The 15,783-nt window shown below is 42.4% G+C and overlaps 1 protein-coding gene across 1 annotated transcript in view; it reads right to left on the bottom strand.

The window, feature by feature from the left end:
- LOC145418152 (glycerol kinase 5) overlaps positions 1-15,783 on the bottom strand; it is a 123,688-nt gene that overhangs the window by 22,038 nt on the left and 85,867 nt on the right. Inside the window, exons 6-8 of the mRNA XM_080286674.1 lie at positions 14,805-14,927; positions 3,148-3,339; positions 780-906 (exon numbers count right to left, since the gene is read on the bottom strand). Of these exons, the coding sequence (XP_080142800.1) occupies positions 780-906; positions 3,148-3,339; positions 14,805-14,927 (442 nt within the window). The remainder of the gene's footprint in view (positions 1-779; positions 907-3,147; positions 3,340-14,804; positions 14,928-15,783) is intronic.

Genomic DNA, 15,783 nt, shown 5'->3' on the forward strand with positions numbered 1-15,783 from the left:
TGTATGTGAGTGAGGTGGACGGGGGAGAGGGAGGGGGAGGCCAAGGATGAGATAGAGGGATGGAGTGGAGAGGTATATGTGAGAGGGAGGTGTGAGCTGAGAGTAGGGCAGTGAAATGGCGGGGGACAGAGCAACATGGAGGAGATTTGTTTGTGGCCACCCCTTACGAGATTAAGGCACCTGGCAATAGACAGATAGATAGACTGAAAGAATGGGAGGTGTGAATGTTGTGCATACAACCGTGGCATCCAAAAAAAGACCTGAGACAAGGTCATAGAGTGTGACCTCAGAGACAACAGACTTAAAATGTGACTGCTTGAGACTGAGCAACGTGGAGAGCCAGACCCATATCTTGGGGGGGGGGGGAGTCGAGAGAGTCATACTACCTCCCCTCCTGCCTAAAGGTTCACCTCACAGGGTCAGTGTTTTGATATCAGTGCAAAAAAAAAAGCCACTCTCCACTGCTCAGAAGTTTTGTCCTGCTTATCAGTGTTGTTTATGCTTATACCCAGACCCCCATAGCAAACATGCAGCAGACGTTTGACCAGCCGGCTGCTAGGCAAGTCCAGTTTCGGCAGAAAACCACCCTCTTCGTAAAGTCTGGCTATGGGCCTTAAAGCCACCATTAGGAGACCAAGGCCAATGCATGCAAGCATGTTGGAGGCTTTATAAATGAAGCAAGTCCTTCAATCTGACTACACTTGGACATCAACTGAGCTGACAGAGGTTGTGGATCTTTTAAAAGTTAGAACACAAGTGCTACAGTCACCACCACTCACCTTTAACTGATGCATGAGGCGTTTGTCCAGTGTTGACATCCAAGAAGGCTCCGGTGCCTAAGGTGATTTTCACATCCCCACGCTGAAAACCACACAACCCAAACAGCGATGCTCCCTGATCTGACACCTGATGAGACAAGGAACTACAGCTGTGAAGGACAGGGGGACATGAACGGCCAAGAACAAGATGTATGAGAGAGAATATTAGGGAGATATATGAGAATGAAAGAATTCATACTGTATCTAAGACCTGAAGGAAAACATAAGCAAAGATCCAATTTAGTACAAAAATTAATTGGTCTGTCACAGCACAAACTACATATGTGGGCTTTTAATACTATACACCCAACCCTCCTCTGATGCATGTCATGGCCATACCAAATTACCTAACTGCTAATTCTTTTCCTTTCACACAGAGATGATTTGGCCATAAATGATTTATATCTGGAAATATTAGGAAAACAGCACAATGTACAACTTCAAAAATCCCTCTTTATATTATGACTTCAGTGGTTTCATATACGTATTAATCATACATCTTTTCACACCCCATACTGCACAGTGCAAGATGTAGAGGTATATTTTTTATCAAAATTGTCCATGTCCAAATGTATTGTATGTCAATCCTAAGATTTTCTTTCAGGGTCATTCATTACTTGCTTACTTTCTTTGCTATTACTCTCTTTACCTTGTGCTTAATACTGTTTTCAGAATGCTCACAATAAGTTAAAAATATGCATCCACTGATATAACTTATCAGGAAAAGCTGGGTGACAGCTGGGTTTGGGGAGAGTATGAGGGTCTGGTCCCAAATTATTTTTCCCTAAAGGAATCTCAATCCATCTTCTGCTAATTCTGTTAATGTAGTTTTTCCTGGTTCCAAAATCTGTGTAAAAGGAAATGCGGGCGTGTAATTATAATCTTACAAGATGCCGAGTTCTACAGCACGACAACATAAATGTACTGTATATGAGGCCATGAGAAGCAGAACTCGCCAAGCGCCACCTCGGCCGAAAACCAGGTTATTATAGCATTGTCTTCCCCCACCCTTCCCCTATCTGGAGAAAGACAGAGGCGGGAGTTTTTCAAATATCCTCAAGCTCGTATTCGCATGTTAGTGCACCACACTTTCGACCTTATTGCTGCGTCACATGGTCTGAGGCCCAAGCTTGGCTGCAGAACCAAGCGCCCACGCCGCCCTGACAGCTGAGCCAGGCCAATCACGCTCGCCGTAGTGTCCCACCTTTAGCCCCGCTCGGCCAATCACCATGCGTGTTGCTCGTCACCCTCGCGCCAAAACACAGCTGGGAGCATCAGAAGCTTTTTAACTACGCAGTGAGAGTGTCTGACTACGACGTGGTCATGCTGATGGTAGGTAAAATAAAAATTCAATCATGAAAGTAAGGTCATAAAATAAAAATATTATTATTATTTTTTGCAATTTTTATTCAGCTTACGATTATTGTCTCACAATGCATAATGACATTACCGTGAATTTTCTGTAAGGAAAAAAGTAACAGTAAAAATTAATAACAATACCTACCTTAGACCATTCCAAAGCCGAAGGAAGGTGGCAAAATAAAACAATATTATTATTATTATACGATATTACTTTCTTGAGTAAGATAATAATAATGTTTTCCATTAATTTTATTGATTGCTTTCTTATTTTTCTTCATTCTACGTTTCGTGCATTGCATTTTTTCATTAATGTCGTTTTTCTCTTCTCAATAATTTTTGTTTATTATCATGCCCATTACTTCCATGTATTATTATTGTATTGTATTATTATGTTATTATACTATTATTATGTTATTTTCATTGTACATGTTCTTTTTTTTGCTCTATTCTTACATTGCCTCTTTCCTTATGCATAAAAATGAAATGAAAATAAACACGGAGAAAATCGAGGTCACAGGGATCCGAATTTCAAAATGCTATACCTCGTGACCCTATAATGCTATGAAGTTGAATGTAGTCTCAAAATGATCAGCATTTTATACCCTATTCACATAAGTAATAAGCGAAATTATAAACGTTCAGCATTTTGAGTGCCAGGAGTATGAACGCAATGAGGTGTAATGAACATTTTATTCATAACACCAATAAATTGCAGTCACGCTCCTGCCGCTGGAAATATCGACAGATTTTAATTGATTTTAGTCCTTATGTAGTTAGGTTATACTTTACTGATCATTTTGAGACTAAATTCAACTTGATACCTTAATTGAGTCAGGAGATTTAGCCTTTTAAAAGTCGGAAAACTTTGACCGCGATTTTTTTTTTTTTTTTTTTTTTTTTTTGGCGCTTGGCGAGTTCTGCTTCTCGGGGCCACATATACAGTACAACACTCCAAGAATGGACTCACTACAGCAGTAATGGGTATAGGTGCACCAAAGAGCTTGGCTGGACACACGCCCCAATCTCCAACAGAGGGACGAAGCTCGGGGAAAATGGAGCGAGGGATGCCAAATATGCGCAAGAAGAAGGAATTCCAGTCTTCTATAAATGGATCATAAAGTGCTGTCCCACTAGCATTGGAGTAGTCTGTTGCATGTACCTGGGGAGTTAGGGTGAGAGAACTGGATAAAGGGGGCTGGAGAGAATGATGGCAGCAGAGAGGAAATATGAGATAGGATTACTTATGGGTCAATGTGTTACAAGTAGGGTGGATGCAACTGTATCATCCTACTTTTAAAAAATAACAGCACCACTGCTACACGAACCAAACAGCAGTACCATTTCTGTTATCCATTTAAAAAGCAGCATGCTATCACTACTACTACATTTGAAAAGCATTCACATTATCCTATCACATTATTTCATATTACAATATCTCACATCAAAAATGGGTGGATAATTTTTGAGCACAGAAATGACAAACAGTATAGAAGAAGAAAAAAAGAACATTACCTGTAAAGTAATACCTAAGTATATCAGACTATAGTATGCTATTATGGACACTTTAAATCTACTGAGCTTTCTTCTCTTATATCAAGTCTAGGAGAAACAAATCAAAACAGCTCTATTCCTTGTCCTGGGAGTTTAACCAAATGATTGATGAGGATTTTGATCGATGACAAAGAATTCACAAGGCTCAATCTGCCACTAATATCAATTTCATTGGCATCACTAAATACAGCATGATGAATCAAGAGCAAATTTGTCCTCTCTGGAGTGTTATATGGGTACCCTAATATGCACCTGCATATTTACTGAAACAGGGTTGTGTGATGTCTCCATGGCTGGTTAATATATACATGGATGGGGTTGTAAAGGAGGTGCAAGGTAGGGCAGTGGATGTGGGGCTGGCTCTAATGAATGAGGGTGAGATTTGGAAGATTCCGGTGTTGTTGTTTGCTGATGATACAGTACTGTTGAGTGAAGACGAATGGGAGTTGCAAGGTTTGGCGAATGAATTTGGGACAGTGTGTAGGAAGAGGAAGCTGAAAGTTAATGGAAACAAGAGTAAAGTTATGGTGTTTGAAAGGAATGAAGTCACAGAATGCATGGTAAGGTTGGATGGCGAGGATATGGAGAATGTGAGTGCATTCAAGTACTTGGGTAGCGTGATGAGTAAGGACAGAACCTTGGGGGATGAAGTGCGTGAAAGGGTACAGCAGGAAAGGAAGGTTGTTGGTTCACTGAAAGCAGTGATGAGAAACAGGGAGGTGAGTATGGAAGTTAAGAAGTCATTGCATGATAGTATTGTGATCCCTACCCTGTCGTACGGAAGCGAAGCATGGACCTTGCACGAGGGGAACAAGTCAAGAGTGAGAGCAGTGGAAATGAGCTACTTGAGAGGAGCATGTGGAGTGACATGGAGGGACAGGTTGACGAATGAAGAAGTGAAAGAACGTTGTGGGGTGGATGTGGATGTGGCTGAGAAGATTAGGAGAAATACTCTGAGGTGGTTTGCAGTGCTGGGCAGGTGCGCAAACACTTGCGCAAAGCACAATTACGCACCGTTGCACTCCGGTGAATATCGTTTGCGCATTGCACACTGCACGAGACCATGCGCAATATTGCGCTTGTGCACCTGCCTTGCGCACCTGTCCTGTGGATTGCGCACTTTGCAATCCAAGGGACACATAGTCTTGGGAGCTTCCCGTATGTCTGGACAAGGGATGGGGGAGGCTCGGGTGGGTCACGAGGGTTCTGCTGGGGGGAGGCGGGAGGGACGGAGGGTAGTAGCATTTCTTAAAATGCTTCAACAGAGAAAATGTATTTTAATATTTTTTAAATTATTATTACTGTATTAGTAAATAATAATAAATTAAAAATACATTATTTATTAACAGTAGCATATGCAATTCCTTACAAAAATCATTAAAACATTATTTAAATCAAATATCCACAGGAGACGAAGGGGAAGACAGGAGGAAGCAGCTCCTGTGAGAAGAGTGGAGAAATTGCAAGATAGTGAGAAAATGATAGAGTATAAGAGCATATTGGAAGAAAGAATGGGATGGTATGAGCTAGAGCAGATGGAAGGGGTGGAAGGCGTATGTAAGATATTCACGGAAGAGATAGGCGCAGCGTGTGAAGCGGTTTGTGGAGTAAGGAGGAGATGCAAGGGTGTGCAAGGGACAGCATGGTGGAATGATGAGGTGAAACGAGCTGTGGAGCAAAAGAAGAAGGCATATAGTGAATGGTTAGCGAGTAGAGGTAGGGGAGAAGATGAGAGAGAGAAGAGAGAGGTATATGTGAGCAGGAGAAGGGACGTTAAGAGACTGGTGACGCAGAGTAAGAGGAAAGTGGATGAAGAGTTTGGGAGGAATCTGAGTGTGAAATGAAGGGAGAGTAAGAAATTGTTTTGGAAGGAGGTAAAGAAAGTAAGGCAGTGTGAAAGGGGAAATAGTAGGGGAGTGAAAGATAGGAATAACAGATTGTTGGTGGAGAAGAGAGAGAATTTGAGGAGATGGAATGAGCACTTTGAGGATTTGTTGAATGTAGAGAGTGAGAGCAGTGCGAGTATAAGTGGTTGGGGAATGGCTGGAAGAAGAGATGAGAGGAGGGAGGAAGAGATCAGCAGGCCGGAAGTAGTGGAAGTGATGAAGAAGATTAAGTTAGGAAAGGCCCCAGGAATTGATGGAGTGTGTGGTGAAATGCTTAGGTATGGGGGTGAGATTGTTGTGGAGTGGATATGGAAGTTGTGTAGATTGGCTTGGGAAGAGGGAAGGGTTCCAGAGGACTGGAAATCAGGTATAATTGTTCCTTTATACAAAGGAAAAGGGGAGAGAGAAGTATGTGGTAACCATAGGGGTATTTGCCTTCTTAGTGTGACTGGTAAAATATATGGTAGAATACTCATTGATAGGGTTAGGCATATGACAGAGGAGCTAGTTGGAGAAGAACAAGGGGGATTTAGGAAGGGAAAAGGGTGTGTAGACCAGATATTTGTTCTAAGATGTTTAGTGGAGAAGTATCTAGAGAAGGGAAGGAAAGTGTATGCTGCCTTCATGGACTTGGAGAAAGCTTATGACAGAATAGATAGGCAAGGTATGTGGAAGGTTTTAAGAATATATGGAGTGGAGGGAAAATTGTTGAGTGCTGTGAAGAGTATGTACGAGGGAGCTAGGGCTATGGTGCGAGTGGATGGTGAGCTGAGTGAGTTCTTTGATCTCAATGTGGGACTGAAACAGGGTTGTGTGATGTCTCCATGGCTGTTTAATATATATATGGATGGGGTTGTAAAGGAGGTGCAGGGTAGGGCAGTGGATGTAGGGGTGGCTCTAATGAATGAGGGTGAGATTTGGAAGCTTCCGGTGTTGTTGTTTGCTGATGATACAGTACTGTTGAGTGAAGATGAATGGGAGTTGCAAGGTTTGGTGAATGAATTTGGGACAGTGTGTAGGAGGAGGAATCTGAAAGTTAATGTAAACAAAAGTAAAGTTATGGTGTTTGAGAGGAATGAAGTCACAAAGTGTGCAGTGAGGTTGGATGGTAAGGATATGGAGAATGTGAGTGCATTCAAGTACTTGGGTAGTGTGATGAGTAAGGATGGAACTTTGGGGGATGAAGTGCATGAAAGGGTACAGCAGGGAAGGAAGGTTGTTGGTACACTGAAAGCAGTGATGAGAAATAGGGAGGTGAGTATGGAAGTTAAGAAGTCACTGCATGATAGTATTGTGATCCCTACCCTGACGTATGGAAGTGAGGCATGGACCTTGCAAGAGGGGAACAAGTCAAGAGTGAGAGCAGTGGAAATGAGTTACTTGAGAGGAGCATGTGGAGTGACGTGGAGGGACAGCTTGACGAATGAAGAAGTGAAGGAACGCTGTGGGGTGGATGTGGATGTGGTTGAGAAGATTAGGAGATATACACTGAGGTGGTTTGGACATGTGAAGAGAATGGAGAATGAAAGACTGACCAAGAGGGTGTATGTAGGTGAGGTGGAGGGAGGGAGAGGGAGAGGTAGACCGAGGATGAGGTGGAGGGATAGAGTTGAGAGGTATATGAGGGAGGGGGGGGTGAGTTGGGGGGAGGGTAGTCAAATGGTGGGTGACAGAACGACTTGGAGGCATTTTGTCTGCGGCCACCCTTTGCAGGATTAGGGCGTCGGGCTATAGATAGATAGACAGATAGACTATTAATTTATTAGGCTGTGGATATTTGATTTAAAAAATATGTTTTAATGATTTTTGTAAGGAATTACACATGCTATTATATATCTATATTGAATTATTACATAAAATGTCTTGCAAAAATGCAGATAAAAGTAAAACTGGTAACATCACAGCCTTTGTTTCCCTGTCCCTCCACTTCGCAAACCGCTCACTCCTCTGTTTGAACTTCCACGAGTGAAAAAGTTACTACACATGACAGTATTGTGATACCAACTCTAATGTATGGAAGTGAAGCTTGGACCTTGTTGGAGGGACACAAGTCAAGAGTGAGAGCAGTGAAAATGAGTGGGAGGAGCATGTGGAGTTCTATGGAGAGACAGACTGACAAATGAGGAAGTAAAGGATCGTTGTGGTGTGCAGGTGGATGTGATAGGAAGAGTTAGGAGAAACACACTGAGGTGGTTTGGCCATGTGGAAAGGACGGAGAGTGAGAGACTAACGAGAAGAGTGTATGTGAGTGAGGTGGAGGGGGGAGAGGGAGGGGGAGGCCAAGGATGAGATGGAGGGATGGAGTGGAGAAGCATATGAGAGAGGGGGGTGTGAGCTAGGAGCAGGGCAGTGAAATGGCGGGGAACAGAGTGACATGGAGGCAATCTGTTGCTTGTTTGTAGCCAGTGGCCACCCTTTATGGGATTAAGGCATCTGGCAATAGATAGATAGACAGAATAATTACTGTGTAAATAAAAGTATGCTGATTTATTTAAATACCGCAATATTTTACAGTAATTCCCACAAATATATGCAAATGCTTTGCACTATAGCGCTTAGCAACATTGCGCAAGCTAAATATTAGATTGCACACTTGTGCAAATTACAAACAATAGAAAATAATAAAAAATAAAAGTAAGTATGCTATTTTATGTAAATATCTCAATATTTTACAGTAATTCCCACAAATATATGCAAATGGTTTGCGCTTGCGCTTTGCGACATTGCGCAAGCTAAATATTTGTCAGATTGCGCACTTGCGCTTGCGCAAGGTAGTGGACTGTGGATTGCGCATTGCGCTTGCACAAGGTCCTTCTTGTTTGCGCTGTCCACCATTGGTGGTTTGGACATGTGGAGAGAATGGAGAATGAAGGACTGACTAACAGGGTGTATGTAGGTGAGGTGGAGGGAGGGGAAGACCAAGGATGAGGCGAAGGGATGGAGTTGAGAGGTATATGAGGGAGGGGGGAGTGAGTTGGGGAGGGGGTAGTCAAATGGTGGGTGACACAGCTACTTGGAGGCGTTTTGTCTGCAGCCACCCATTGCAGGATTAGGGCATCGGGCTATTGATAGATAGATAAATAGATATTTACCATCTCAGTACAATTTTACCTGTACAATGGCATGATATTATTCCCAATTTGCAAAGCAATGATATTTTCCTTTTCAAACACAGTGCTGTACCAATACTGTATTCTGTAGGTGTATACCTAAAAACATACGTAGGTGGGAGGTGGGGATGCCCATCATCCACTCACTCATTGTAGTGTTGCCTTATGGTCTCTACAATGATTGAGTAGCCAAATGGTTTCCTGTACCCAGGAAACCATTTACTACGCTAGGTGGTAACCATTTAACCAGGATGTCTGGCCAGATTAAGTGTCCCCCAGATACCCCTATCTATAATCACTAATTATGGTAAACATTTTGGAGAGCCTCGGAGGGCCCAATTCCTGCCCAGGGCCCCAACCAAATGGGCAGATTTGTACAGCCATGTGGAATGTGAGAGGTGTGAATGAGGAGAGTAAGTGGGTGGAAGTGGTGAATGTGTTCAAGAGTGTGAGGTATGCCGTGATGGCATTGTGCGAAATAAATATGAAAGGGTGTGAAGTGGAGGAGTGGGAGGGTGTAAAGTGTGTAAAGTCGGGAATGATTGGGTGAAGAAGATGCAAGGAAGGAGTTGCTTTGTTGATGAATGAAGTGTGGCAGAGTGGAATGAGAGATTACAAATGTGTCAGCTAGAGATGTATGTATGTCGAGGTCAAGTTTGAGAAGGTGAAAGTTGCAGTGATTGTAGCATATGCACTCTGTGAAGACAGGAGTGAGACAGAAAAAGACAGGTTTTGGGAACTGAATGAAGTACAGTAGTAGGAGAAGTGCCCAAGAGTTTTAAAGCAGTTGTAATGGGCAATATGAATGGTAGTGTAGGCACTGGTCCTAACAATGATGTAATGGATTTTAACGGAGCACCAGGAGAGAAAGACAATGGGAAGCGAGTGAAGGATGTGTGTCAGGAAAGGAGGTTGTGCATTTGTAATTCTTATTTTAAACACAAAGATGTGGGATCCTGGCTTTGGTTCCTTCTTCCTTGCATTACAAAATATATATATATATATATATATATATATATATATATGGTACAGAGGGAATGGAGATCAAGTTCAAAGGAGCCTAATTGATTACATGCTCATAGAGGAATCAATGCTGGGTAGTGTTGCTGACATGAAAGCAGCAAGCAGAAGATGTGGAGCTTTGTCAGATCATAATATTGTGGTATGCAAGATCATGCTGAGAGGAGTGAGGTGGACCAAGAGGGAGAGAAGCTGTCTGGGAGAATGACTGAAAGTTGAGAAGCTGAGGATCAAAGAAATGGCAGATGAATACAGGACCAAAGCAGGGGAGGAGTTAGAATCAGTGGACTGGAATGAAACTGCTCTGGACAGCTTGCGGAATGTATACAGGGATTGCTTCTTAAGGAATCCTAAAGTGGTATGTTGTGTGCCAAGAGTAACAACAAAGAAGAAAGGTAAGGCATGGTGGGATGAAGAGGTTAAGAAAGCAGTGGAGGAAAAAAGGAAGACGTGGCTAGAGTGGATACAGCACAGGGGTTCAGCTGAAATTAGAAATGAATATATTGAGATCAATTAGCAGATAAAGAGACTAGTGATGAGGAAAAAGGAGATAAATGATGCTCTTTGAAGAAAAATGAATGCAAATTACTCTGAAAATGGAAAGTTATTTTGGAAAGAGGTGCAGAAATGTAGAAGTGACAGTAGAAAGAAATGTGAAAAAGTGAAGGATGTGAGTGGTAGATTATTAACTCATGGGGATGAAGAAAGGACCAGATGGAAAGAATATTTTGAAAGTCTGATGCATGAGAATAGAGACAGCAAAGCAACTGTTAACATGACTGGTTTTGAGGGTGTACAGAGAAGGAATGCAATGCCAAGAAATGTGACACTCACACACGTGAAGAATGCTGTGAGGCAGCTGAAAAATGGGAAAGCAGCTGGGGTTGATGAGGTGTATGCAGGGATTATTATGTGTAATGGACAGAGTGGAAAGAAGTGCTTGTTGGAGACATGTAAGATGGCATGGATGAGTGAAACTGTGTCAGCAAAGTGGAAAAAGGCAGTGATTGTACCCCTGTACAAAAATAATGATGAGCAAAGTGAGTGCAAGAATACAAGTCTACTGAGTATGATATAGAAGGTATATGGAAAATCTATTATACAGAAAGTAAGAGAGATATCAGAAGTCCTACTGAGTGATGAACAGGGTAGCTTTAGGAGTGGCAGAGGATGTGTTGATCAAATATTTGCAGTAAGACAGATAGCGAAGGCATGTGAAAAAGACTATAAGGTGTTCATGGCATTTATGAATCTGGAAAAACCATATGACAAAGTAGACAGAGAAGGATTGTGGAAGGTTTTGTGCACGTACGGTGTAGACGGCCAGCTGCTAGGTACTGTCAAGAGTTTTTATGACAGTAGTGAGGCTTGTGTAAAGGTAAATGGGCATCTATGTGGTTGGTTTATGATCAATGTGGGCATGCGATAAGGTTGTGTGATGTCCCCACTGTTGTTCAATATATATATGGGTGGGGTGATGAGAGAAGTAAAAATACGAGTAATGGAGAGAGGGATGAAGTTGGTAATGAATGGTGATGGATGGAATATCTCAAATCTGCTGTATGCTGATGCTGCAGTACTACTTGCAAACACCGGAGAAGAGCTTGGTAGACTAGCGCAGAGTTTTGCTGATGTCTGTGAGCATCATGCCTTGAGAGTAAATGTAGAAAAGAGTAAAGTGACGGATACTGAGAGAGATGATGATTCCCAGTGTGATGTTACAGTGAATGGAGAGAGACCTGAACTGGTGAGAGAGTCCAAATACCTGGCCACTCTGATAGAAAAGAAGTGGAAAGTAGAGTGGCACAAGGAAGGATAGCAGCTGGTGCTAAGAAGGCCTTGATAAAAAACAGAGGCTTAAATGTGGCAGCTGTGCGAGGCTTACACAAAGGAGTGTTAGTGCCAACTTTAACATACAGATGTGAGACTAAGGTGTGGCATGAAAATGAAAAGTTATGAGTAAGAGCTGTAGAGATGGGACTGCTAAGGAATGTATGTGGCATACAGAAAGTGGATAGGATACAGAATAATGTGATTCGTGAAAGATGCGGAGCAAGAAAGTCTGCGGACACCAGAATCGAAGAGAGTGTATTGAGATGGTTTATTCATGTGCAGAGAATGGATGACAACAGTGGTGAAAAAGGTATATCTGAGCGAATCTGAAGGAGGGAGAAGGCGAGTTAAGCCATGAAGAAGGTGGAGGGATATGGTGGATAAGTGTGTGAGGAAGAGAGGTATGGATGTTGGTGAGGCTAGTGAAATGACAAAGGACTGAGTTGGCTGGATGACTTTCGTGTGGAGAAGGGTATAACCAGGGATTAGGCACCCTTTTTTAACATGACAGCATTCGGATTGACTCTATCAAATATGTGAAGCTACAGAATGTGGTGAAATTTTTTTTGGCCTAACTGATGGAGCCAGGATTCTGTGGGCTTGCATGATGAGTGCATGAAAGTGTGGCCCATTGAACTGGGCAGGCTTAACACTGTCTGAATGTTGCTACTCCTCACCCTGCCCTAGGGTGGGAAAGGAGGTCCGGATGATGATGATGATGATGATGATGATGATTTCAACTTTTCCTCTAAAGAATGTTAGTACACTTTTTTTTTCTTTTTTTTTAAGAGTGGTACTGAAAAGGATAATTTTGGCATAATTACAGCTGAATGTTAGGATAATTTCATGAAAAATTGGAAAAAAATGAAAAATAAAAGCACAGAAAATAAGTTACCAACAAAATATATACCTGGTTATATCCACCTGGTAATTTTTACTGAATCTTCTGTTCTTTAACACTTTCAGTAACTGTGAACAAGTACAAATGACAAACATACAATTCTTCCGAACAGAGTATGGTACGTAAGTCTCTAAGAATCAGCCAGGCTGCTAACAAGCTATAACAGTGTAATATGGTACAATAATCCACGCAAGTAGACAATGGAATTTCTGTAGAAGATACCAGGTCCTTTATTACTGACTCCAGCCTCATATTTAGTATGCATAATGCACTTTACTGTGCTGTGTTTCAGACCCACACAGATTAACCCCTAAAACGCGGATCGTCGCGTTTGCGACGCTCGGCCATAAGGGCAGGACGGCGGGTCGCCGCGTTTGCGATTTTAGTAAATTTTGAATAACCGCGGGCAAGCAGGCTCCAGCTGGTATTGTCTATCAGTACCACCATCCTCTAGCTACAACTAGCATACTTTACCTTTGTACTACTGACCTCAGTTGTTGCCAAATATCGCGTTTTCCCCCCGTACCCCCCCTACCACGGCCCGGCCAGCCTGGCTGTGATACATGGCAGCGCTCTGAGCGCTCAGAACTGTAAATCTGCGATCTCCTCTCACAAGCAGTTTATGCTACTAGGAAACGCTTGTTTCCCCAGTTGTAACACTAGCTTTTGCCTCTGTTTAGTGTCAGTTTACTGCAGGCTTTCAAAGTGAGATTATGGCGAGTTCTAGCTCTTCCCAGTCAGTGCAAGCGGCCGACAGGAACGAGAATAAAGTGGCGGACGTAAGGCAGAATAAAAAGCGCGCCGTGGTGATCTTTTGGGAAGTAATATGATTGAAAATAATGTAGTATACATGTTTTTAGCTGTGAAAATGGAAATGTTTGTTGAGTGATGGGAAGACCGCCGCCACAGTGCATGTCGGCCGTACGCTCCGTTGATTTTAGCCTTATTTTCAGTGCTTATTGTACAAATACGGATTCCTAACTACCTTTACGTTGTAGTATAAAGTTTACTGTGACAGAATGAGGCTGTGGTAGAGGGGAAACCGGGTTGCTGGAGGTGTGAAAGTGAAAATTTGGTTACCCAACTTTGCAAGTCTCCACAAGTCCTTGGGTAGTCCATGAAGGCTCAACACCTGTCTCTGGAGAAAGCTGAATGTAAGTACTATCTGCCATACCAAGTATAATGTTCTAGGGTTAATCTCTGATTTTTGGCGAATATTTTCCTACAGGTACTCAGACCGCGATACAACCCCGCCACTCGGGGGGGATCGACTGTAAACACCCGCGTTTTAGGGGTTAATTGGACTTTTTTCATACATGCACAACTACAGTTGTACTGGCTGAAACAAAACCTGAGAAATTAATAATACAGAAGGGAATAAAAACACAGCATCACAGGACTTTAGTCTCATTTCATATTTGCTTCAATTATAAAGGCTCCAACATGCTTGCATCTGTCGGCCTTGGTCACCTGATAGCAGCTCGCCAAACTGCTTGGTCTCTGGCAGCCTCCCTATTCAGTTCCTTACCCCTGAGTTCACTTTCTATGACTATAGATATGGCACACATGGATCTAATGCTGAGTTTTTTTAATTTTATTTATTTTTTTTCCCACTGTAATGTCACTCAGGGAAAAGCAACTGGTCACGTGTCTTAAATGTCTGGACTAAGCAGACTAGCCTGGGCCCCTACACTCCTGATAGGGTATTACTAGATCAGATAAAGGAGAGATGGATGGACGAAATCGATATGAAGGAGACACAGTATAGAACTTGCATTAGACTACTTATTTCTGTATGTTTTTGGAACCAGGAACAGAATGATGATGGGCCTGAATTAATAAAAAAAAAAAAAAGAGCTTGAATTCTTTCCTGTGTTTCTCACCCAAACATTTTATCCATATTTTACAATGATCCCATTCCACATCATTCAAAGGTTTATTACTGTTTATTCCTACTCCTGCATCTGCCTTCTCTTCTCTGTGTCCAAGTGTAATCACAATTGCTCAGCTTTGCCTCTCTAAACCACCTATGTCCTTGATCACTTCTCTGGTTTGATCTGTTCTGTACTATCATGAGCAAAATGTACCCATAATTTCCTATCAGGATATGACCTGCCTTCCATAGTTTTTTATTCTTTTTAAATCAGAGATTATCCTTCCTTCACACAGGAACTCTTCTTGGTGACTTTTATGTACTGTCACCACATAAAAATACTTCATGTAAAACTTCCTTTACCATAAATGGCAGGGAAGTGTCAGTAAACTTTTCATTGTGACATTAACTAATATTACCTGGCTCTGCCCTGCCCATTCTTATACTGACCTTGCCCTGGGTGAGACGATATATTAACCATGTGTCAAGGGTGCCAAAGAGAAGATGTTTCTCCCTAGCCAGCTTCTTAACCTCCTCCACATTCTCCAGCACCCACTTGAGTCGCATGTTGACCTAAGAAGTAGAGATTATACAAAAAAAGGAATAATACTGTACAAGTGGCACTCTCTTTGTCACTGGGATGCAATGCTGAAAACTTAAATATGAGGTTAAGTAATATAGTATATATAAAAAAAAAAATGTTTAACCCTTTGAATTCAGTAACACATTATTTTTAATACCATATTCCTGCTAATTAAAGACAATTATGTTCAGATCAGTGAAGTGCTTGAAAGGGTACAGCAGGAAAGAAAGGTTGCTAGTTCCTTGAAAGCAGTGATAAGAAACAGGGAAGTGAGTATGGAAGTGAAAAAGTTACTACATGACAGTATTGTGATACCAACTCTAACGTATGGAAGTGAAGCTTGGACGCTGTTGGAAGGGCACAAGTCAAGAGTGATAGCAGTGGAAATGAGTTATTTAAGAGGAGCCTGTGCAGTCACATGGAGAGACAGGCTGACAAATGAGGATATAAAGGAGCATTGTGGTGTGGATGTGGATGTGATAGGAAGCGTTAGGAGGAATGCACTGAGTTGGTTTGGCCATGTGGAGAGGATGGAGGGTGAAAGACTGACGAAGAGAGTGTATGTGAGTGAGGTGGAGGGGGGGAGAGGGAGGGGGAGGCCGAGGATGAGATGGAGGGATGGGGTGGAGAGGTATATGAGAGAGGTGGGTGTGAGTTGGGAGCAGGGCAGTGAAATGGTGGGGGACAGGGCGACATGGAGGTGATTTGTTTGTGGCCACCCCAAACGGGATTGAGGCGTCTGGCAATAGATAGATAGATAGATGTTCGGATAAGTAGAGACTTCAAACTCGGAGAGTTAGATGCAGCCTTCATTAACCCTTTCACTACTAGGAAACTCCTCTGTTG

This window comes from Coenobita brevimanus, chromosome 112 (genome assembly GCF_032717465.1).
Source record: "Coenobita brevimanus isolate Jiangsu-jjx chromosome 112, ASM3271746v2, whole genome shotgun sequence".
NCBI lineage: Eukaryota > Metazoa > Arthropoda > Malacostraca > Decapoda > Coenobitidae > Coenobita > Coenobita brevimanus.